This window comes from Rhipicephalus sanguineus, chromosome 8, assembly GCF_013339695.2.
Source record: "Rhipicephalus sanguineus isolate Rsan-2018 chromosome 8, BIME_Rsan_1.4, whole genome shotgun sequence".
NCBI lineage: Eukaryota > Metazoa > Arthropoda > Arachnida > Ixodida > Ixodidae > Rhipicephalus > Rhipicephalus sanguineus.
The window spans coordinates 70,846,222-70,872,078 of NC_051183.1; the positions used below are offsets into that span (position 1 = coordinate 70,846,222).

Genomic DNA, 25,857 nt, shown 5'->3' on the forward strand with positions numbered 1-25,857 from the left:
ACTCCGGATTGTGAGCAGTTTCAATCACACTTCCTTGGACCTTACGTTGTTCGTGAACAAACATCCCCAGTGAACTGTCTTGTCACCCCCGTCGATGTCTCTTCGGACCGTCGTTACCGTGCTTCTGAGATAGTGTACGTATCGCATCTCAAGCCATTCGTTCGGCGTACCTTTCCCGCCTAAATCGCTGCCGGGCCGGCCGCTCGCGCGCGGCGGGGACATAGTGAGAGCATTGTTTGTGCCTCTTCATGTTCTCATATGTACATACCTCATCATCACCAACTGTGTTTGGGTTGTGGGTCTCGTACTGGGGACAATAAAGAAGAGTCTTGAGAGTCCTAAACGTTGCCTCACAATACTTATGTACACTATACACGACAAAGCCTGTCAATGATAATACATTTAGCTCGTTTACAAGAATTCATTAAACAAAAAAGTAAGACATGTTAAAAATGTCATTATTGTGATGCGTTATGAAGACGCAGGAATCAGAAAGCGCGTTTTATAGTTAGGACTCGGCACGTAAAATTCACCGGAAATGCACGTATAAGCCGGTCTCTGATTGCGTCCAGAAACACGCAATGCTTTTTTGTGTGCCGGCACGTGTGCCAGTGACGGGCGGTGCTGTGCATTCCTGAGCACGCGCAAGTAAGGATCTTAGTTGTCTACCTTCTTTCCTGCCGAAGAGCAACGCTTCATTTGACAGTGGGTGTTCCTGTGGTTGGTTTTTCTTATCTGTAGGTCCTATCTCCAACCTTAGATGTTTTTATTGGAAGATCCAAAGATGCACGCATAGATAAATGAAGAAAGCAATTGAAACTGAATTTGTCCGCCTAATATTCTTTCGCAAACTCCAAGTTTGCTTCAACTTTCTTGATGTATAATTTATACACTTATTTAAGTATGTTTCCGATGGAATTACTTCTAAAGTTCAGGTAAACAATTCTGTGACAGATAACGCAACAATATTTTTGAAACAGAAATGGCTGGCTGCGCGAAAAAAAGCTCAAGCCGTACAAGTTTGCTGTTTATAAGGGTAATCACGGGATCTTAGTAGTTGTTTTCGTACTGAGTGAAAACTAAACGGGGGATTTGCCCCATTTTCGGGGTGCCGAGGCCGATCTTCACTGGGCCAACAGTAGGAGGAAATTGTAATTTATGGCTTCCAAATATTCCCCTAGAAGACAGAATGAAGCACTGTGTAACAGCAAGCCTTGAAATAACAGTGAAAACGTTGGGCGTGAAGTACCATGAGAGACAGAGAGTGCCTGTTTATTTTCCCTCACGTTGAGCTTTCCCGCTGTGAATTATGTTATACGGCGTCCCAGTTGGAATGTTGTTAACTAGGTGCCAGAACTCGGCATCGTCCAAGTGCAGCTCGCACGATGAAGGATTAGGTCGAGGGAGGTAAACGAGAAATGGAAGCGATTGTAAGGGTGAGGTGGAAACAACAGAGTAAAGCACACTAAAGCGGAATAGGACATTCGTTGCTGAGGGTTTCCTGGAGCTACGCTATTGGTGTTTGCGATAATAAAGCCGCACCTAGAATTTTTTCGCTTCCTTGCTTGAGTCTAAGTTTGGGCTTCCGATTGGAGTAACCTGCTAACTTCATAGCATTTGCCAACTCTTATATATAGTAACAAGCATAGCACTCAATATAATTGACTCGCCATTTATTGTTTGGATGACCACAGCTCCACCGCCAGTACTGGACTGCGACCCAGTCACATGAGTTGTGCCACCTGCGGTTGTGCTGAGAGTCTGGCTCCCGGTTGACGTATGGCCTCCCTGCTGTTGTCCTACGCACACATACGGAACGCTTTCTCTTCTCAGCTGATGCAGTTTTATTACAAGAGCACGTATTGCTACAATGTTGTGTGGAACAATAACAACATACAACTTCTTTTAACTTACAACCAAAAGACATGAAGAAACACCTTGAAAATACAACATGGCAGCGTGGATGGTTGCATCAATTGTCATAAATATTTATTACAAATACTTTGGGATATATTTATTCTCAGAAGGAGCCTACAGTTTTTCTTGTTATAGGCCGAATGACGCAAACTCCAAAATCCGGGAAACAAACAACTAAAGCAAGGTATTTAAAATTAGCTTGCTATTCTTCCATCTTGAAATTTCAAGATTGAGCGCTCGGTGATCATTCTGTCGCGCTGCCTATCAGAGAAAGGAAAGGGAAACTTTGGTAGCTGTAAGCGTACTTCAATGCAAATTTAACGGAAATAATAAACTACGCTTACCGTTTTCCGTCGAGCTAATCGTTGTTCCTGTCAGCGAAGTAGCAGATGACTGCTGGGACGAGCTTGTTTGGTGCTGTAGAGAAGTGTTCCAACTGTCATTTGAGCCCGATACTTGGGTGCTTCCCGGCAATTGTCCTGGACCTGCATAAAAATGTTCGAAATGGGTGAAACCTAAACCTACGTCGAGCTTTGAAAGCATATATATATATATATATATATAGATATATATATATATATATATATATATATTAATATATATATAATAAGGAAAGAAGTGTTAATTTCAAGGGCTCGTTTTCTTTGTTATACACAATATTAATGAGCACTAACAGACAATAATGCCAAGGAAAGTATAGGGGATGTTTTTAGTAATAAATGTAAGGCAATTGTGAAGAAAGAAAAGTGGACGAAAAGATAGCTTGCCGCGGGCAGGGACAGAACCTGCGACCTTCGAATAATGCGTCCGATGCTCTACCAACTGAGCTACCGCGGCGGCAATCCCCCCGTCCACTTTATGGGGTATATGTGTGCATTTAAACGTGGGAGCGTTAGTCAGCGCCGCCAGTAGCCATGACATCGAGTGTGGAACACACTTTTTCTGCCTTGTTGGCGTCACGTAGCACGTGAACTTATTCCGAGCTGGCAGCTGACCAATAATCCCTCGCACACTACCGGAAAGCATCAAGTCTGCCAGAACGAGACCCTCGCTATGAATGAAGGAAAGAAGTGTTAATTTCAAGGACTCGTTTTCTTTGTTATACACAATAATTATGAGAACTAACAGACAATAACGCCAAGGAAAGTATAGGGGATGTTTTTAGTAATAAATGTAAGGTAACTGTGACGAAAGAAAAGTGGACGAAAAGATAGCTTGCCGTGGGCAGGGACCGAACCTGCGACCTTCGAATAACGCGTCCGATGCTCTACCAACTGAGCTACCGCGGCGGCCATCCCCCCGTCCACTTTATGGGGTATATGTGTGCATTTAAACGTGGGAGCGTCAGTCAGCGCCGCCAGTAGCCATGACGGCGAGTGTGGAACTCTTTTTCTGCCTTGTTGGCGTCACGTAGCACATGAACTTATTACGAGCTGGCATATATATATATATATATATATATATATATATATATATATATATATATATATATATATATGCTTTAAGTAGCCCCATAGTGCCCATAACCGCTTTGTTTCATATCCCGGGCCCACAGCGCAGCTGGTATGCGAAAATTGTCTACATAACCTGTATACCTTTTATTTTATTTTATTTATTTACCAATTCTGTATACCCTCTTCCGACTGTTCTAACAGAGAGGGTAACGCAAAAGAAAAGAAAAAAACAACAACATTCACAAATACACAAATAGAGGATACATCAAATCAAGCGACACACTCGTAGATATAGTCATCCAAGGTCTGTTTCAATTTAGGCAAATCATTCTGTTGCACAACACACATTGGCAATTCATTCCGCATTTCAATTCCGTTAGGAAAAAGGGAGTATCTGAACGTATCGGCATGAGCGCTGTATGCTTGCATTGCCGATTGGGGTTAGTTCTGGAGCTCCGTTTACCCGATGTCAGTACGTATGCTTCTTTGCTAATATTTATTTGACCTTGAAGTATCTGAACTTAACATACAATCCCCGATGTAAAGAATCAGAATAACACAAACGTTTTTGGTATAGAGACTTTGTCAATGATATATTTAGTTCTATATATTAAATATAAATAGTCACCGACGAAGGAAAGAATATAGGAATGTTATCCTGATATTTCTCCAAGAGCAATATTTGGATAAGTCATTCTCTCATGAAGAATTGAAAAACATATTTGACTGTAAGCCTAAAGCAGTGCCATCACATCATCGAATGCTGATGTTCTAGCTTCTTATTCACGCATATCCCGCTACGTTTCGTGTATGTTTTGTCCGCGTGACAACGATATCTGGAAAATAATGGCATGTTAATAATCTACGAATATGAACACCTGCTTTATGCAACATCCTGCCAAAGGTAGGATGTGGCGTAAACCAACGTCTTTGACCCATTATATCGATGCGTTTACGGAACTGCTTCATCTTGAGCACGGTTCTAAAACAAAACTGCGGTCACACACAAGGCGAGAAACGTGTTTATGATAAGACAACAATCGACGTAAGTAAAATTAATAACTGCGGTGAAGAAAGATGCCATCACTCACCGGTTGGAAATTGTGAAAGCCCGACCCCTCCGGATCCGCCTATTTGTGTTTGCGACTGAAACGAGCCTGGTGGGCCGACCATTCTCTGTTGCCCGGCAGCCAGAAGGGAATCGTAGTCTATTTTTTGAGTCAGAGCTTCGAATCGTCCTGTATGATTTCAAGAATTCTCTGTGAGCAAAATATCTCATTAAACATAAATAGTTCAAATCACATGTAAAGGCACATTTTTTCATAGGTTGAAAGACCAGCCGAACTGGTTTATATGAAAGCTCTAACGTACAAAAGGAAAGAAAAATAATTTATGCGAGGTCGTCGGAGCGAATGAGCAGAGAATAGCTCGCTAGATTTCGTCGGCCAGATCTCACACCATATGAAAAACAAGAGTATATTGTGGCTAGAAAATATATCATGAAAAGGCAAGGAACAAATACGCATGAACCATGAACAGCAAAATGATATGAGACCACAACATGACCTCTGTCTCCTGTCAAAACAGAATGAACTATCACGACAAGCGCAAACTCTCATTAAAAAAATTGATATTAATCGATCACTGACGCACGTATTTTCATAGTTATTGATCGCAAAATCTTCATAATTTTCATGCGCACTCCGATCAGGACACCTCGCGAGAACTTCACAGCCAGTGAAGAGTTGCGCGCAGTCGCAGGAAAAGCAGTGCAATCAGTTGTTCGACAGCACTCCTGTTGCATGCTTCTACGCTTTTTTGCAGTATTCGCGGTGTTTTTCCTGCGAATGAAGATAGCAGGCATCCGGATAATAAAATCCTAGATACCGTGTTAATAGTTTGAACTTCGCGCACAACTCGGTAACACGGTTGTTTCATTTCATTTTTGCTGTCATGGTCCCATATGCCTAATGGAATACAAAAACACGCATAAACACCATAGAAAGGGTACAAAACGCAAAAAGGCAGTTTATTCCTTACCCTTAAAGTGAGTATGCGCAATGCCCATGAAGTTGTCCATCTAAACATATTTAAGGCAGCCCAAAAGTGTTTAGTAAAGCAGCTTCACTGTACAGTTTGAGCACAGCGGTTCGCAGCGCAGTTAACCAAGCATTTTTATTTGATAAACAAAGTGCTCCCTTGTCGCTGTTTTGCGAAATGCTTGTCATCTCTTACCGGTGCGATACCAGTAACATAGAAGACGACATTCGATGCTTGGGGCCATTATTGTTTAGTTGAAATGGCTGACCCGCTTGTAATAGGTGCGGTATTATTCCGCATCATCATTGGGTAAGTGGCTGACTGTTTGTGGAAGCTACGAGCAGCTACTAGATGGTAGTTCTAATATAATTGGCGAAGAGGCAGGCAGCGCGGCAAAATGAAGTCTTTGGCGGTGTCTCACGTGCAGCATTTCCGTTGTTGGTTTTCTCGCCACGCAGCACCACGGCACTGTTAGTTTAACGGTCGGGATCATTTTAACAAAAGTGGGAGATGGTGAGCGCTACAAAGAAAAACAAAAGCTGCATAGCCTTCCTCTTAGCACTATTCCTCTAGTCGCGCACTCATGATGTAATAGTACTAAATACAATGCGAACCTTCACTGATCAGCAGCTATTTTATGCAGGATATGAATTCCAGAAATTGAATAATAATAAATTGTTATTATTATTATTATTATTATTATTAATATTATTATATTATTATTATTATTATTATTATTATTATTATCCGGGGTTTTACGTGTTAAAACTACGAAATGATTATGAGGCACACTATACTGGAGGGCTCTGGACATTTTGACCATCTGGTGTTCGTTAACGTGCCTCTAGCACTTAAGAAACTGAATAAGTCAGAGGTTTTCTACAATACTGATCTAATATTTTGCTTGATTGGATCAAGAGCACAGAAATGTACTTATGGATTTACTACGCGACAGCTTTCACACGTATTCACTCACCTCCTTCGCAAGTTCGTTGACATTCTCTGGCGGTAGGGAACTTATTTCCAAACAAAGAACAGTCGTACGCCATAAAGCAACCTTTCGCTATGGGATCGTAGGCATAGACAGCAAACACCTTGAGCAGGCAGAGGGAGCTCTCCACCGGGAATCCGCATGCTTCAACTGCGCAGGGAAAACGTTTATCAAATAATTCTTTTGACACACAGGCTAAGGTGAACTGTTTATGCCTGTGTTCTGCTTATTTACTCACTTATAAAACTAGCACTCCAGATTGAGAGCATAGCAGGCAAGCATATCATAACTCGAAATAGATTATAGGGAACAAAAAGATGCATAGAAACATCACTATAGATTATAGTTGCTCCTGACAACATGTTACTCTAACAAAACCTCAATAGACAATAAAGAATGACAACTGTTAAAACTTAGTCATTCCTGTACGCGTAACTGGAAACTTAATGATGTGCAAGAGAAAAACTAGCTTTATCAATATGTACCAGCAATACATAGAGTAATAGAAAGGATGCGGGAATTGTGTAAAGTACAATAGAAAAATGAAAATCCAGGACTATAGATAATTCATTCTGGCGTCTACTCTTGTTCAGAATTAAGACTAGGTAAAAAAGTTTGTGCTACAAGTTTTAATATCTTATTGCAGATGGAAAAATGGAGAAGTTCGAATTTCTTAAGGCATACTTTTAGTGCGTAGTCGTGTTTATGGTTTTCTGAGGTGTCTCTGTGAAATAAATGCACTTTCAGCAACAGAGAGATGAGATAAGCAAGGAAAGGCCGGAAAGTCAACCATACGCACGTCTTCTTCGCTACCCTGCACTGGGAAAAGGGATTAGGGGGCGAAAAGAGTTACAGAAGAAAAATGATGGCTGATTCCTCCGTTATAGCAATCGGTATGTACGAAAGTGAAACGTGTCGTCACAGAAATAGTTTATTGTTTAGAGTGCATTGGTATATGAGAGCTCGTACAATGACTACTGATGTTTGGCAAATATAGCACTGCTTGATGTGGACGCATCGCACTCACATTGACGCTTAGTGGCACATCTCCGTACCAATGACTAACACCCATGGTCATGATTTAACCCTTGCGGTAGCTGAAGTTCTTAACATATACGTAGACACCGCATAAGGTGAAGCCCGCGCAAGGATGCCATCAACAAGCACATAATAAACACTGATACTCAATATGCACTCTTCCAAAGCATCGTGAAATGCGAAGAGAAATGCTACGCGCGTCGTGTCTTCGCTCTAGCCTGGCCGTTACTTCTCACAGGGCGAGCGGGGACAACCAGGCGAGCGCGATAGAGCTATTTTTCGATGTGGATGGATGCTATGAGCGAGGCTTGGTCTAAAGCTGCCACCTCGCGGTGCGTTAAAGCATTCACGAAATTAAATTTGTATTGGAAACGCGCTGAATGAGACGGTCGTAGCAACAGCGCGTTTTTTTTTTTTTCGAGCCTGGTAGCACAGATGTCACCGCCCGTTATAAAGGGGACGCTCATAGCATCCATCAATCAATCCAAGAGCACTGTGTGAAGGAAGTGTGAAAGATAAAAGGCGCTTTCATGGAGCCTCCGTAATGTGTGTGGCGGTAGCTCAGTGGGCCAGCCATCGTCGCAGACCGAGAAGTCATGGGTTCGACTGCCGTCAACGGAACTTTTTCTTATGTTTTTTTTCTTTGCCTTTGCCATCTGATGGCATTCATTTTGCTTGCGTACTTACGTGACGGAAATACGTCACAGAAGGCTTAATGGACCCCGGAATAAAACACTATCATGTTAAAAGAGAGACGGACAGAATCACAAGCACACTTGAGGGAGCACATCCAACCTACAGGTGGTCACACGGATCTGTTGATTTTAGGGCTCGAGACTATTTCCTACAAACAGGATTCTAGGATCACAGCCTTGTGTATCTAGGACGCAGAAGGCAACGAAAGCGCTACTGAAATACTTTTCACCAATAGCTTTGAATTCTTCGTTGCCGTATCAAAGGAGTCGCATGTTCTTCCAAAAGCAAACCGTTTGCGCCATTAGGAAAGTAATGAGTGCTGCACAAACAACGCCTTTCAGCTCTTTGCTGCCAAGAACTCTAGGCACTCGCTAACTCATAAAAGAAGTTTTGTTTCATTACAGGATAACAACCCTGTGCCAGTTAACTCAAGCGCAGATAGTGATAAACATCAGTACGCTGTAGCCCCGTACATGGCCAGTGCAGTGGGATTGTTGGAGCAAACAGTATTTAAACGGTACAGAACATCACGAAACTCAATTTTTCATAACAAAATTGTAACAGATCATTTACCACTATTTTTGTTTTCTTCGGGGGATAACGAAATTTCTTGAACAATTTTTCAAGAGACTTCCACAAGAGTCCTTCACCAAGAAGGGGAATGATGTTTGAGAGATATTTTACGAAAAACGTCATATTTAGTAAACTACATTAGATCAATGTCCATTTTAAAAACTTTTGAGCCACTTGTACAGCTTTCAGTCATGTACCTCACGATATTTTTTTCAAGTTATGAAAAATTGTGTTTTTCCTAGCGTTCAGGTCGGGCAGACTAAAGAAAGCCACATATCCTTACAGATCCAAGAAATAGTTCTTTTGATACGCCTTCTTAGCGTGCAGTACCCTCACAGTACACAAAGCACGGCGTAGGAACGCAACGTTGCCACAGACAGAGATGCATGGACAGTATACTAGCCGGAATCAATAAGTCATTGATTCACGTACGATCTTTCGCTGTAGAAATACGAATTCTTTTCGAGTTGGTTCCATGTACTAAACGGCTGCCATTGCGACATCAGTTTGTTTTATGAACGCAACGTCACAGTTGACATTTTTCATTGAATTACACACGGTGTGATCACAGTGGATCGATATCGTCATTAAAGATAACGCAGTGGAATTGGAAGAAACAGAAGAATGAGGAAGTACAAACTGTTCTCGCTTTTTTTCGTTTCAGTGGCGTCATTCGCCGAAGTTAGGTGGCACCGTTTGAAATCACCAGTACTGAAACCTGTACAAGATTGTGCTGGGCCATACTGGGAATCATTCAATAAAAACAAAGCCAGCAGCAGAAAGGCAGGCTATTTACCACACTGGCGTGAACTCGCCATGAGCATTTTGTTAGTTTTACGACGCTTCGCCTCGCTTCGCTTTTTCTAGTGTTTCTAGTAGATCGACTTATCGAGCTCTTGTATCTGATGTAGTGCTTATATATGTGCGCAGATAATGTACAACGAACAAACTCCCCAAATAACCCCTGTAAGAAGGACCAGCAGACCATCGAAGAGAGTCCAGCTTTCAGCTTAATACTCTGACTTAAATGAGCAAAATCAGCTTGCTCTGGTGGAATTTATTATTTAACATTCTTATAGTGCTAAAAGCGACGGCTTATCTAGGTAGTTATGAACAGCAAATAGGTTTAATAAAGGTGCCGCTAATGCAGCCTGAGGGCTCAGAATGAAAAAAAAATTGAATGAAAAAAAAGTACTTACCACTTCTGCATGCTCCCATGCATTCAAATTGGGTTGTAAAAGCGCCTATACCACAACTTGGTACGCAGAGTCTTGTATGCTGATGAAAGTACCATCCCCGGGGCTGGCATTTGAGTGATGAATTTCTTGGATGTATAGTGCATCTATAATCTGATATAAAAGTGTCTGAAAGAAAGTTTAAAGTTTGCCGGTGAGACGAAACGCATAGAGAAGAAGGATAAATTCTGTAGTTATATTCCCACAGATACGAGTTGTGTGATGCATATCATGACCTTCTCTATGCGCAGAAAGGGAAAGCGTACGATACTAGAGTTTCGTTGAATCACCGTAGAACTATGTTTTTATTTTCGTGTTGCTGCCTAGCCTATTTTAAGCATAATTAAGAACAAAACATCAGACACGGTATAAACCATATATTCACCCTGCCTACAACGCTGGTATGTTTGGGTGATCCATTTATTGTGAATTTTTATATAGATCGACGTTGACTTTCAAACTTACAGTGTGCTAGCCTTCCCGGAGAAGAGTGTAATAATAAAATGTGGCGCCACCTTTATCTTATGAATACCTTATGCTCTGAATCAGCAATAACACTTTGCTAACCTTTTTTTATGGGCTCCATGTAAACATAATACCTGGGGTTAACGTCCCGAAACCACGATATGATCATGAAAGACGCCGCGTGGAGGGCTCCGGAAATTTTGACCGCCTGGGGTTCTTTAACGTGCACCTAAATCTAAGTACACGGGCCTCAAACATTTTCGCCACCATCGAAAATGCAGCCGCCGCGGCCGGGATTCGACCACGCTACCTTCGGGTCAGCAGTCGAGAGCCATGACCACTAGACCACCACGGCGGGGCCCATGTAAACAACAAGGTCTTGGACTTGTCTGCGAACATCCTCCGAATTCTTACATGCAACGGCTAAACAATGTATTCTATAATAATAATTAGGAGTTTAGTATTATTCGGCTACCGTCATTGTGTACCCATTATAAGGCGGTACGCTTAAATTCAGGTACAGCCAGTAAAAGACTGCCAATGTCTTTTCATACATTTCGATAATAATTGGGACGGTATTATTCGCTGGCGTGTCCCCCAGAAACGAATACTTATTACACTGCACTATTAACCGCCATATTTTCTGCAATTCCAAGCTACATTTTAAATGCATATGTGTTTTTTTTTTCGCGCGCATGATTCACCCTGATATGAGCTGAAATTATGTGTCGAAGTTCTTGCATACTACCATGAGTGAATACCATGAGCAAGCAGCAAAGAGTGGCTTAAAATACTTACATCCACAAAACCTTATTCCTAGTTTCGATGCATATCAATACCGATAAATAAGTTGAACAATATATAGCTGCTACATACACCATCAAAGGTCTAAAGGAGTTAAAAAATATCAAACTTGAAGCAGCCCTCAGGCTTCGCCTTCAGAAGTAGAATGCGATAGCGGAATTTGGAGCCTGTTCGCATCTCCTTATCAATTGCTAGCCAAGCTTCGCTTGTAGGTGCACGCCTAAACTGTGCCGCAAGAAGACGAACTTCTGTGCGCGTAGCACTGGCCGTTTCAAGCCATACTAGAATGCTTACTGGAAGTACAGTTGCGCAGTGCCCACTACGCCATAATTCTTCCTTTGCCGAGTCAGCGAACAACCCCAACGCGTCTGTAAGGCAATTTGCAAGACTGTGCTCACTTTGTTTGGCTCACTTTTTTGATGCTTTTGCAGCTGATGATGACTAAATATGTCTGAGTGCTTTGTAATGGGTGGGCCTTTAAAACACCCACCCGTCGTGCAATTCACATGTTTGACGCCTGGCGCGATACACGCTTCAGCCACGCTATATTCCACGCTAAGGAGACTCCTCCCATTACACGACATTCATATTGTGTTTTTTTGGAAGCAGTTTAAAACAATGGCATGGCTGTTTGGTAGAACACCTGTTTGCCACACAGAGGCCTCAGTTCAATTCTCACTCGAACTGAAGATTTTCATTATTTATTTTATTTGCATCCTTTTTTTATTCTTCGGTCATGGACAACGCTGATTTTTAGCTCACAACCAACGACACTGACGCTGACCCCGACGCCGATACCGGAATTTCTACGAAGCGAGCTCTTTAACGCTATTGCGTTAAAATAGGGTCATATTGCCAAACATGCTCCTTTCTTTGTATGTTTTCTGTTGCCCACCCATTGCGCGTGTAGTTTGCGCAAGGCAGCCGCGCTGTTTCGCCACGCTGAACCTGCCATACCCGAGCAGAAGAAAGTTCACTTCCTTATGCGAGGAGTCAAGCAGGAGCTCTTCGCGGGAACCCACGAAGCAACATCCAGAAATTCGTCTCAAAAGCAACGACCATCGAGAAGACGCGAGAAATGCGAAGCCGCCATTACAACCACCGCTTGATCCAAGACAGCGCAGCAGCTCAAGCCGTCGGCTCCGACGATCTGCGCGAGACCATAATGGCTGCAGTGCGCTGAGAACTTCGTCGAATGTTCCCGTCATGCCAGCCACAAGTTGCCCCGATCGCAGACATCGTCCGAGAGGAAATTCAGCAGTCGCTGGGCACTCCCAAAATCAGCCCAGCCGCAGCTGCAAGTAATGAGCTATGCTGCTGCAGCCCGACGCAACGCGCCCCCTCCTCGCCCAGGTCAACACCACGCGCTGCCCTAACAGTTCCACAGTGAGGCACCACCGCCGCCACCACCGACGTCATACCGCCCACGAGCCGGCCAGCGATATACGCCGAGGAAGACTGACGTTTGACGCGTCCCGACCACCGGCCATTCCGCTACTATTGCGGAGAAGCTAGCCTACCTACCGCCTCTGCCAGTACCGACAGATGGGACTGCGCGTGTTCGCGATTGATGCGCTGCGTCCTCAGCGAGATAAAAAACCACGTGACATTGCCGACTACCTCGCAGGAACGCAGTGGACGCACCGACAACCTTCCCATTCGCCGTCGCCAGGCCGATATGGTTCACCGCAGCGCCGCCAGTACACTGCCCCAACCCGGAGCCGGTCACCTAGCCCGTATCCTGAAAACTAAGGACAGCGACCGATGCTAGTGCGGTTGCTGTACGACGGATCATCGAAGATCCGCCACCGCCGACGACGACGACACGGCGACGAATTCCAAAGAGCATGATGCAAGTCCAACGGAGCCCTGACGTCGAGACATCGAGGACCGAGGAATACCTGGCGACGCAACGTGGAAACAGCGGAGCAAAGCAACGTAGCCGTGATCCGACGTCGCGACCTGGCCGGAACGCAAGCCAACGGACTAGCGACCTCGACGTGCTATTGACGGCCACGGCGTCAACACTCTCGTCTACATGCAGCCGACTATTCCGTCGTCAGTGGACCTTTCGCCACAAAGTTGAAGAAAGTTAGGACTGCTTGGCAAGGCCCCGAAATCGGGTCCGCTGGAGGCTACCTAATAACGCCGGCTGGAGTCTGCACCGCAAGAGTCACCATCCAACACCGGACTTATCCTGTGAGCTTTGTAATCTTACAACATTGCTCCAGCGATGTGATACTTCGGAGGAACTTCCTAAGTCACCATGGCGCCGTCATCTATCTGAGGTCTCAGTCAATAACACTAACCTCAGAAAACAATGTCGCCCGCATCTTTCCACGGGGGGAACTCGAGTAAATGCGTCGCAGAGTGGGGGGGGGGGGGTATCGCGTGAATGTTGCGTAATTGGGTTTCGCAGAAGCGTCGCGCTGCCCGAGTGATGGATCCGCTGCTCGACGTTCCCGAATGGTTGCTGCTTCTCGAGCACGACGTTCAGGATCCACAGCCCGTCGTTGCCGTTTCGCAGCTGCTTCTCGTTCCCCGATTGAAGGATCCGCAGCCCGTTGTTGCCGTCTCGAAGCAGCTTCTCATGCACGATGTTCTCTCGTGCTTCAAAGGCTTGCGTTCAGCGTCGTATGCTCGTCTCTTCGCAGCCTTGTCTTCTGAATTGCTTGCTGTTGTTGACGTCGACGACGGTGAGGGTGGGGTAACGTTGCCTTCAACGAGTGGTGGGACGCTGATTGAAGGTACTGTTACTTCCATCGCATCTACTCGAGCCAAGCAAAGCGTCAAGTCAAGCGAAAGCCAAGTATTGACGTCCTTGACTTAATTCCGAACGCGCGCTCCGCCGCTTATATGTACACCACCCGTTTTCGATAGAGAGGAGGGAGGGACGGAGAGGAAGGAGGGAGGGAGGAAAAGAGGGAGGGAGAGGCCTGCTGCCGGCACGAGACGAGCCGAGCATGCGAGGGAGGGAGAGGAGAGGCTTGCAGCCGGCCCGAGGCGAGCCGACGCCGCAGGTGCGACAAAGAGATGCTCCGTATTTAAAAGCCCTGGTGTCCCACACGACGCCAGAGAACTACGCACTGAATGTGATAGAAAAATACGTCACCATTCCGCCTCTGTCCAGCGTCATTATTTCTGTCGGCGCCGAAGAACCCGTAGACTTCGAAGGCATCATCGAAGGCGATCAGCACCTGCTTCTGCGTGATCATCGCCCTCGATCTGCGTGATCACAAAGGCAAGGTAGTGCTGTCAAACTTCAGACACAAATATAGGCACCTGCACATTGATACGACGGTCACCTACATCGATGAATTCGTAGACGCCAGCGATTCGTTCGCCCTTTTCGATGCTACGAAACATGCTTCGGCTCATCGAGGTCCCCAACCAGATTTCGACGTCAACCCGAGCCTCTCGAATCACAAGCAAGACCATCTCAAAGCGCTGCTGCTGCAGTTCAAGAACTGCTTCTAGTCGTCGTCAAGAATTCGACAGGCCCCAGTCGCGAAACATCAGAAGAAAATGCCCGACCAATCCTTCAAATCTGGTATGGAGTTTCGACGCGAAATCGCGAAACCGTTGAGAAGCAGGTCGAAGAAATAGTACACGATGACATCATCCAGCCGTCCAAGAGTCCGTGCACGTCACATTTGGTGTTAGTCAAGAGGAAGGGTGGAAACCTACGTTTTTGCGTCGACTATCGTCGCGTGAACACAGTCATGAAGAAGGACGGGTATCCTCTCCCACGAATAGACGACGCCCTAGATCGACTCCACAACGCGAAGTCCGTTTCGTCGATGGACCTCAAGACGGGCTAGTGGCAAATCAAAGTCAACGAGAGAGATCGAGAAAAGACTGCCGTTATAACACCAGACGGCCTGTTCGAGTCCAAGGTCATGCTCTTTTGTCTTTGTTTGGCACCCGCGACATTTCAACGAGTTATGGATACAGTGCTGGCCGGCTTGAAGTGGCAGACGTGCCTCGTGTACTTGCATGAGATGTTGTGCTTGCCTCAAACTTCGACGAACACCTTCAGAGCCTTGAAGCTGTACTTCAAGCAATGAAGACCTCGGGACTCACCTTGAAGCCTGAAAAGTGCCGCTTCGCGTACGAGGAGCTCTCTTTTTTTGGGTCACGGGATCAGCAAGGATGCTGTTATCCCAGACCCGCGGAAAACAGCTGACATCACTGCCTTCCCGACACCCATCCACAAGAACGCCATACGCCGATTTCTCGGCTTGTGCGCCTACTACATACACTTCGTCAAGCAATTTTCACGAATCGCCGAGCCGCTAACGCACCTCACGAAGACCGACGTGCCATTGAAGTGGGAAAGGGGGCAAATCGAAGCACTTGAAGAACTTAAGCGACGCCTTTAGATGTCACGGATACTAGCGCATTTCGACGAATACGCCGAAACGGAAATCGACACCGACGTAAGCAGCGTAGGACTCGGCGTCGTCATTGTGCAGAAGATTTACGGGCAGGAAAGGGTCACCAGTTATGCTAGCCGGTCGCTATCAAAGGCAGAAACCACTTTTTTACAACAGAAAAAGAGTGCCTAGCCATCATCTGGGCTACATCTAAGTTTCGCCCCTGCCTCTACGCCAGGCCAGAGATAGTTTCAGCAGCTGTTTATGCAGTGTCGCAGCGTGGCGGTGACCGGCCTCCATGAGGCAGCCAATGCCGCCCGCCAGAAGCATCAGCGCCACCTATGATGGCTCAACGTCCAGGACCCCTGAATGTTTCCACCAGCAAGGAAACGGCCACCGTCAGTGAAGGGTCATTTTTTTTTTGGAAGGACACCGTGCGCGCAGCGTGGCCGAGTGTAATGAAGACAGCGGAGCTTGGGCACGGGCGCATGCTCCCCTAGTGCGACGAGGGAAAAAGATGAAGTAGAGAATAAGAACAGCCGGTCAGCAGCAAGGGCGTTGTCTCTGTTCTCTTCTTTTACAATGTATATATATATATATGTATATATATATATATATATATATATATATATATATATGTGTGTGTGTGTGTGTGTGTGTGTGTGTGTGTGTGTGTGTGTGTGTGTGTGTGTGTGGTGTTGTAGGCGCCTGTCAGGCTGATTATATTGAGCTGCTTTGGCCTTCGGTATCATAGGTGAAGTTTGCGCTCGTCCTGTATGCTTCCCGTCGTCCGTGTTTTTTCGCGCAGCCCTAATGTACGTGTTCAGGAATGCAGCAACTAGCCCAAACAAGAGCCTTATTGTAAATGAACACATTTTGCAAGTTGCAAAAGTGAAGCGGTAGCAGTAATAGGCGCCTGCCTTTTGCTCCTTTTGTCCGGTTGTAATATTTGAGGATGGATGTGTACTCGTCAACTCCACCTTGAGAACACCAGTGTAGGGGGGTGTAGCTTCTGACGATCCTAAAAACTTCCGAATTGCGTAATAAGCCTACCACAAGGGACATCCATACTAAGCCTACACATTTTTTTTTGCTGCAATAGGAAAAAATAGCATGACAATATTGTCCGCTTCAGCCAGATGACGAAACGTTTTTGGCTTTTCTTGCAGCATTATAAGAGTAGGCAGTATTTGTATTACCTGGAAAAAACCTTTTACACTTTGGCTTTACACGTGCTTCCTACAGCTTCTTTCGATGACTATTTTTGGCCAGTTCCTATTGTTGCAGCTTTAAACTTGCGCCAGTATGCTCATGCGTTCTTTCTTGAGAGTTTGTGCGCAGTGCCCATTATAAAGAATTGCAGGCAGAAACTTGCTTGCACCTGTATCATACTAAATGGGCACGCGAAAATGTGCCGCGTGGGGGTAGCGCAATTATAGGCGGTCACTTCGTCGAAGCTGAGAATACAGTTCCCTAGAAAAATATAGGCGGAGCCTTAGGATACCGACATCTTTGTTCGATTTGAAACGGTGTTTTACAAGAGAGACCAAGCACGCGCAATGTGAAGGGCGAGGATCTGCATATTCTACCACGCAGATTGCAATAACAGGTATATTGTTGTTCAAATATAGAACTTAGGTTGGCGAGCGGACTAGCTTTTATGCGTTCTGTTGTATTGTCGTCCTCCTTAGCATGTATTAGGAATTCACGTAATAGGTTTCAAAACACTCCAGCCTTACTTTCCCGGATGTGGCTGGCGTCAGTTGTTTTGTCTTCAGCGTACGATTCGTTGCTGCTGCCCTTTTTGTCTGCAAGAGTGTTGACTATAATTTTTTTCCTTCGAATATGCGAAACGACAGATCCGTCTTTTACGTTGCGTATTGTGTATGAGTATGAAAACATGTAGGCTTTCTGAGAAAATTTTTCACCTGTATGCGACCATGAAAATAATGTCTATTATAATATTTCTTGCTGCAACGAACCATGGTGTTTTTTGTTCCACAGGAAAAACATTCCTAAGCTTCAAAACACTGCCGCATTGCTTTTGTTTCTTTTTAAAGCAATGGCTTTCGAATATGGGAAGTGAAACGCAATAGTATCTTTATATATGATATATTTCAAACCATGGAGGCAACAGAGAATTTACAGACAACATTTCAAACAAAGTTTTATGAATCCCGATGGTAAGCGAAGGCTTCGCGCAGAAAAATATGACCAGAAAAACGTTTGTTCGGACAAATATAGACGGCACAGTAAAGAAGGACTCGTAAGTGAAGTACGAAATACAGGAGCGGCGCTGACGCCCTTGCAATCTCGGAACAAGCACGAACGTGGCTGGGCCTGCAACCTCAATGAAAGCACTTCTTGATGATATTCGTCCATGTTGTTTTGTTATCGCTGAAAAGAACATTCGTGTGTTGCTGCTATTATTAAAAACTCGTTGTTGTGCTGAACGCTGCACACGACAGCACAAGGCTGCGATCCTCCTGTAATTAGGAACATAATTTCATTGAGCTGCTAAGAAAATTTTGCGCACTCCTTCCTGTGCTTCCACTGACCGTTGGATAACTTTGACAAAACGGAATAGAAGCATAAAGGAATAGATTAGATTATAGCGCTGCTGGTTCTGTCACCTAAGTCACACCTGCGTTGTGCAGTGCATAGGCCATTTGGAAGAACTTTTTTTGCGCTACGGTGTCAAGGTTTCAGTGAGTCAAGAAGGTCGATACAACAATTGCGTATATAAAACGGCTGCTCGCGAGGCGCCTTTGTTCAAAGTAGAAGTTATTGCTTTCGTTGCCGGGAAAACACGAGGGACATGTAGCGGACAACAGCAACGGGAATAAATAAAGTTCGATTGTAGCGTTTTGCAGCGCTCACATCGGTTTATTGAATGCTTTATTGTTAAAAAGGCATTGCAATAAGAATATGATGATCCAGGTGACAAAATAAGGATATGAGAGCGTTTGATTATAAACATTGCCTATGCTTTCAGCGCAGTGCCAGAGAATTTCAGTGAAGCAATATTTCCATCAAACTTAAGCTGCTTCATATGCTAACGGTGGAATTCACTGCGAGGTTTGCACTCACGGCACGACTCACATATCTGTAGGTCACACAACATCAACATGTGTGTGATAGCCAGGAAACTCATATAAAGCAATAAATTCAAGCTAAACTAGTGTAATTTTGGCAGTTACTTAAAGGAGCACTGACAAAAAAAATTTAAGGCAGATAACTTGTGGGATACATTTGTGAGGACACACACGCGTCATCTACGAAATAGCAGCTAAATATCAACATTAACACGCATTGTCACTTGCAGTTGAAGAATCACACTTTCGTTCAGTAGCTTAAACTTGGCGAACTTGTGCCCTGTAAGCAAACAAGTCAGAGAAAATGTCTACGTCTAACACTGGAAGAACGCCGGCTCTTCACCAGAGTTCGGCACCACGGCTTCGTCTCTTGTCCCATGCAGCTTGCACGTGCCTGAGTTGTTAGCGGCTACCCTGGCATGCTCCACCGGCGTTTCACTTCCTCTGTTTGGAGACGACGCTAGGGGGCCACACAAAGTGAACGTGCTTTCAATGAGCTTCTGCCTCGAAGCCTCATCTTACCCGGAAAGCCTCATCGTCGCCGCAAATGAAGTACTCCATCGTCTTCTCCTAACCAAGCGCAATCGATGGATAACCAGTTTTGAACAATAATTCCAAATTTCCCGATGGTCTGCTTATTTGAACATTCGAGGAGAACGGGCGCCAGTGACTGTCCCTAAGCATTATATACCGGACAGTCGCACAGGATGTAGTGTAGCATCTCCTCGCAACGACAGACATCGTAAGGAGCGTTGTCGGCCATTCCAAAGCTAAAAGAATATGATTTCGTGAATGCCACACCTAGCTATAAGCGATAAAGCAGTGTGGTGTGCCTTCGGCGAAGACCAGTTGGCATGCAGAGATACATCAAAGGGGATAGGTGGCGCTGACGATTGGTCTGGTTGGTACGGCCGCTTCATGGGCACCATAGAGCGATCGTTACCTCCTGTGCAAGCCCACGAAGACTGCTGGCATCGTCAGACCTCGAAAGTGGTATGGTATCTTCCTATGTGCTTTTAAGAGCTGCCCGAGCGGCATTATCGGCGTGTTCGTTCCCTACGACGCTGCAGTGACTTGCCAGCCACTGAAACGTCACGTGATTCCCTTGCTCATACGAAGTACGAAGAAGATATCGAATTCCGAATACGGAGCTGTTCGTTTGGCCGTTTGGAGTCGCTGAAAATTGACCATTGCTGAGGGGGTTCCCGATTGACCAAACAAAGTGCAGCGCGCAGCGCAGCTAGTTCTGCGGCTGTCGACGTCCAATACGACTGCACCGGACGAATACCGAAACCCGCAAAGACCGAAGTAGAGAGCAGTCGGTTGCCTGACGATAGCTGCAGACAATACATACCCAAATCTCAGTCTACTTAAGAAAATCTATACGGCTACATGCGACAAGAAATACCCGCTCTGCGGGCAAAACCTAACGCTTTATCACGTTGCATGGGCTTGCCAACACTCAAACGTGGTGTCAAGAAATAACACACCAACACCGGAGCAGTGGGAGGCAATGCTGTCCTGCTCGAAGCCTGAAGAACAGCTCAAGCTGATTGACAGAGCTCGCAAGATGGCAAAGGCAACAGGGGCCCTGGACAGATGGTTCCGCCTTCGCCGGGGGAATTCCTTTGCACTAATAAAGTTTTTCATTCATTCCTCTGTTTTGCACGCAAGACGTAGACATCATGGAGGGCGCAGCAAACGGCTGGTGTACGTACTTTCAATGTATCTTACGTGAATATTTAAAACCACTGTTAAGGTGCGGGTCGCGCCACTGCACACAAAACGCGCATGTAGTCTTCATGTGAACAACCGACCGCCACCTGCGTCTTGAGTTTGTTTTGGTTGTCATGGTTCTTGTGAGTGCTCTCTCTAGTAGACATTTTCAACTGAAAGAGGGGGGGGGGCATGCATGGGAGTGCAAAGTCTGACGTCCTTGCCTCGGCAGTGCATTTTCGGGGGTCACGCATCGCATATTTGTATCTTTCGCTTAAAAAAGTTGTCCGCGTGGTGCTCATGTGGACGCGGTTTTGTGTACTCACGTAATCTGATATGTTTACACAAAAGCTTTTCTGGGTGCCGTCTCACTCGGTGTTCTACGAAACCGAAATTACGAATGAGCGGTATAAAACCATCTTCAAAAAAATAACCATCGCGCGTTCGAGCCTACAAGGTTTCCAGCCGTGATAAGTGGTTCGTTAGATATATACCCATTGCAACAGAAAAAACAAGATGCAAAATATTTGTGTCAGTACTCCTTTATTAAGCATACCATCACCTAACCCATGCCCTAGCTATAAGATTATCCTGTGTAGTGAATTGTGCTTTTCTGAGGTTTTCAAGTGCTCTGCACAGTTAACGTGCACAAGTTTGCGGTGTAACTTTGGCTAGTAATAACTTCTCCGCTAAGTTTCACTATTCGAATTTTCATTCATATAATAATCTTACATAATCGTTTGTATAACATGTTACTAACGTATTTAAACAGATCCTCCTGCCCAGCCCCCCTCCCCACGTAATATGTTGTATTTACGATGCTCCTGATACTTCTGTGTTGTAGAAGGTTTTGTTTTGTATACGACGAAATTTTCGTACACGTATTTTATGTATTTTTCATATATTTCGTTTTTTAAGCTTGTCCTGACCTCCCACCCACCTTATTGATTCATGGGATCGTGTGAAGTGCTTTAAATCAGCACTTCTCTAAATGAAAAAAGACAAAGACACCAGAAATAAATTCCTTGGTGTTAAGTACTTTATCTTGTATGCTTTTTACGTTCGCATTTTGCTCCAGCAGCTCCAACTTCTTGTAACCATCTGCCTTCCTTGAATTTGCACCACGGATGAGTCATTTCTAACTTCACGATTTTCTTTTCCTGAATTACAACTCTCTTGACAAATACCTTAGAACTGCTGTCAGCAGCTCTCACCAGTGTATTTCGATGAACTGCGTGCTTTGACGAAGAAAAGAAGGGTAATTTTTTTAGAGGGGCCTGTCCATATGTTAGACACAAAGAAATGAATCGAACAGACAAATTAGGGTGCGTAAAGCATAGATGACGTTATTTACCGTCTTGAACTACAGCGTACTAGTTTTGATGTCAATTGCAATGAGTGGATAATCCTCCTTTCCGTTGGTGGGATCAGAACCAACATGCTTTGACGGGGAGGTCATAATCGAGATGAACTATGAAAGATTCCACCGGCGTAAAGGTTGGCACTACAATTATTTCACTTTACGTCACAATTACTACACTAAAGTCAAAGGACATAGATCAACGTCCTGTATGCTTTCCCCGGCCTTACTGTCTGCTCGATTCATTTGGTTGCGTATTTTGACGACCTACGCAACAAGCGGACCTCCATCACTGCTTGAGGCTCTCCTCTAGGATGACGTTCACTACGAAATGCATCGTTCGTACGTGGCAAATTTTTTTATGCTGTGCCGTCACGCAATATTGTGGCACCTAATATTGTGTCAGCAAAGTGACATCGGATCTGTAACTTTACACATTGCCAAAAAGTTCCTCGAGCTTTAAAATTTCTGGATATGGAATTCCAGCCACCAGCGTTCTATTTGCGCAATATATTTGTACACCTATGCAGTTATATCTTAAAATTAATCTTTTCTCACCCGTTATGGTGGTTTAGCTCTAGGTCACGGATTTAATTCTCAACCACGGCAGCCAAATTTCAATGCACTGCAATTCACTTATATTCGTTTATATAGATGTATGTGCACGTTAAAAAGGCAACAAGCGGATAAATAATTCTCGAATCTCTCAAAATTGTATGACTGGTAATCATGTCGTGATTTTGACATATAAAGCACAGGAGCTTATTATTATTATTAATATTATTATTATTATTATTATTATTATTATTATTATTATTATTATTATTATAGTAGTAGTAGTAGTAGTAGTAGTAGTAGTAGTAGTAGTAGTTGTAGTAGTTGTAGTGGTAGTATTTTCATTTGCTAAATATTCCCATAGCAGAAAAAGACATTGCATAACAAATATCGTTCCCCCAACAAATGTACACGTGGCCTATGTATCTTTGAGTACCATACGGTAAACTTGTCATGAGAGATAGGCCGTCCATCGGTATGGAATACCTAAACAAGGGGAAAAACTAGAAATTGGATATTTGAGGCACTCACCATCGAATCCTTTTCCCCACAGAGTTGCAGATTTACAACGAGCAATAAAAAGTGCGATGCCGTGCAGATGTTCATGGCTGCTGTGTGGCGGCCCAGCTTCCTTAGAGGTTTCCTTTCGATGCTGCTATTAGGTGTCCGCGACCTTGTTGCAGCTACTTCCGAAATAAAGTAGTTACTTCTTCGCGGCGTTTGGATCTGCGTATTTCTTTATTATATGCTTGAAGCATTGTGCTTCCCGTTACATCGGACGTATCCATTGTACAACAGAGGCATTGTTTCGACAATGGGTCGATACGTCACAGCTGCTTTACGCAGAAAATGTGCGTAGCTATAGAATGGCCGACGGTGCAAAAGTGTCCCCTGGCTAGTGGTATAACGACGAACAACATTTAGCAATCAGTAGTTCACATATTTTAGTTCACACGCAAATCTTCTCTGTCCCTGTTTATTTTGCACAGTGTTTCGTAGGAATGGAGTGCCAACTCGCCCAGCACTTAGTCATTATATAGACATATTTTAGATAGACAGCATAGCACTTAGTGTTCGCCTCGGTGGTACAAGGGTTGCAGTGCTGAGCTGCTGACCTGAAAGTCGCAGATTCAATCCCGGCCGCGGCGCGCGCATTTCGATAGAGGCGAAATGCTAGAGATCCCCGTACATCGCACATTGCACGTTACCAGTACGCGATGTCAGTGCACGGTAAAGAACAGTGAATGTTCGATGTTTTGCGGAGCCCCCGCTACAGTGTGCCTCATAATCATGTCGTGGTTTCGGCACTTAAAAATACACAAATTAATATTAGTACCAGTTAGTATTGTCAATAAACACAAAGTATCTTGATTATTGCACGCCATCTTAATGATTTATAACAATTTTAAACAAATTCACACTTGATTCAGAAATAAAGTGGGATACTGTGGGTTACATCCCAACTGCGAAAAGAAAAATCCCAGACAACTGCGTGCTTAACTACGCCAGGAATTGATAGAAAAAGAAACTGCAGATTAATCAATAAAACAAACATTCTTCCAGGAAATACAAACATGCACCATGCTAATACAACACATACCGTATATATTTTTGCAACGTTAACTCTTTTTATGCTACATGAATCAAGAATGTGAACTGAACAACTTTTGCTAGTAGCTAAGATTAACGTTTGTGATGACTTGGGTTGATTGATCCGGTTATATCTTGGTTATTAGAAGCTTTGTACTGCAGGCCGCGATATCAATTTGAATTCCCTTATGGTTGCTTGATTTGGCACGTGAGACTGTGACGGACGAAACAAAAATCATCGTTCTGTCGACGTAACCGATTTTATACGATGCTGTTCTGGGACTTTGCTCGTCGTCTTTATCAGCGAGTCACCGAATGCCTAACGTGCTTGCACCCACTAGCTATCAGCTGTGTCAGGGTCCACGGAATTGCTTTTCTCCCTAAAATCATTGCCTCGATACGGAACTGCTGTACACCAGAGATGGTCTCAGTGTGCCTCTAAGTGGGAGACGGTAATCTACGTGCAGATCTTTGCTGTCAACCAGGATGGTGTGGCTTCAACTTTGAGGTATGAAGCCATCGCGTTGTCATAGATGCCGGTGGCGGCGAAGAGTGCCTGCCTTTTCAGATAGCGCCTGGTACTTGACGTCGTGAGTCGCTTACGAGGGCCAAAGAATCGGCAGAAGTTTATGTGACTGACCACGCTGGTGAATCGGTACTCATACCCATATTCCATCGCCATACTGCTATGCAATGTCTCAGCCACCAAGGTTCTATGGTTGACATCGTTGCGTTGTTGGTAGCTGATACATACTCTTGCGACCATGCGTGTTTCTTCGGCACATGGTGAAAATTTAGCAGCATCAGTAACAAATGGAAAGGGTCGGCGCGAGCATTGTGTGCTAGGTTGTTACAGCTTCCCAGATATGCAACAAGAAGAAAGTCGTGAAGCCAGTCGCTTCTTGTGCGGGAGTGTTACGTACGATCGTGACATATGAAATAATATTGTAGAAAGAAAAAGACAGGACGCCGACCAAGGAGGTGTCAAAAAAATTGAAATGACATTTCGGCTTCCACACGGAAGCCTTATTCACTAAGCTGGGAGGCCGAAGCATCCAGCTTAAATCCGCTCAAATAATCGCTTGAGGCATCTTGGATACGTGAGCGGTAGATTGCCGTCGTTACGGTTAAGCGTTTTCCCTATTGTTTGGATAGTCAAAGATTCTAGATATTGCCGTTTCATCCAGTTCTTTTCCCGGGTGATAACTGAAGCTTCGTCCCAGTTGAAGCCGTGGTGCGTTTTTGTCTGCGTGCTCTGCGAGGGCACTGGAAATGACTTTTTTTTTTTTTTCACGTCATTCATGTGCTGCTTTAGTCGTCGCTCGAAATTTCCGCTTTCACCCACGTAGACATAATTGCAATCAGCGCAAGGAATCTTGCACACAACGCCAGGGAACTTTTCCTTTTTTAGTTTGTCCTTGACGCTGACAAGCTCGTGACGCAGCATGTGGCTCGGAATAGGGGCGACTTGCACATTATATCCACGCAGGACGCGTGCCAATGCTTCGCTGATGCCGGGAACGTACGGAATGGAGGCGCGACGCTGCCTGAGGGAATCACGTGGCTAAGTCGGGCGCAGGGCTCGTTTCTCGGACGAACCAATAAAACGTCTGGGGTACTTGCACGCGCCGAGTTCGTGTGGGATGCACGGTAAGTCGGAGTCCAAGTCTTCTGGCTTGCTGAAAATTCTTTGGGCCCTTTTATTTAAAGAAAAAGCCACAGACCGTTTGTGGCTTACAGAATTGACGGACGCGAAATGAAGATATCGCCCACTATGTGTGTCCTTTCTGTGAAATTTGAGCGACAGACTTTGTCGGTCCCGCTGTACCACTACGTCTAGAAAAGGTAGACGACAAGAGCTCTCCTCTTCCGCAGTGAATTTTATAGCTTCCTCGATGCCATTCAAATGGTCGGTGAATGCGGCCAGGGCGATTCTCTTTATGATGCAAAAG

General features: G+C 44.8%; 1 protein-coding gene across 1 annotated transcript in view; it reads right to left on the bottom strand.

Annotated features, from left to right (window-relative positions):
• Positions 1 to 22,852, bottom strand: part of LOC119403314 (apomucin-like) — a 28,615-nt gene extending 5,763 nt beyond the window's left edge. Inside the window, exons 1-6 of the mRNA XM_049418271.1 lie at positions 22,847 to 22,852; positions 9,909 to 10,073; positions 6,388 to 6,552; positions 4,463 to 4,609; positions 2,262 to 2,402; positions 1,671 to 1,799 (exon numbers count right to left, since the gene is read on the bottom strand). Coding sequence (XP_049274228.1) covers positions 1,671 to 1,799; positions 2,262 to 2,402; positions 4,463 to 4,609; positions 6,388 to 6,552; positions 9,909 to 9,927 — 601 coding nt within the window. The 5' untranslated portion in view covers positions 9,928 to 10,073; positions 22,847 to 22,852. The remainder of the gene's footprint in view (positions 1 to 1,670; positions 1,800 to 2,261; positions 2,403 to 4,462; positions 4,610 to 6,387; positions 6,553 to 9,908; positions 10,074 to 22,846) is intronic.
• Between the last annotated feature and the right edge of the window lie 3,005 nt (positions 22,853 to 25,857).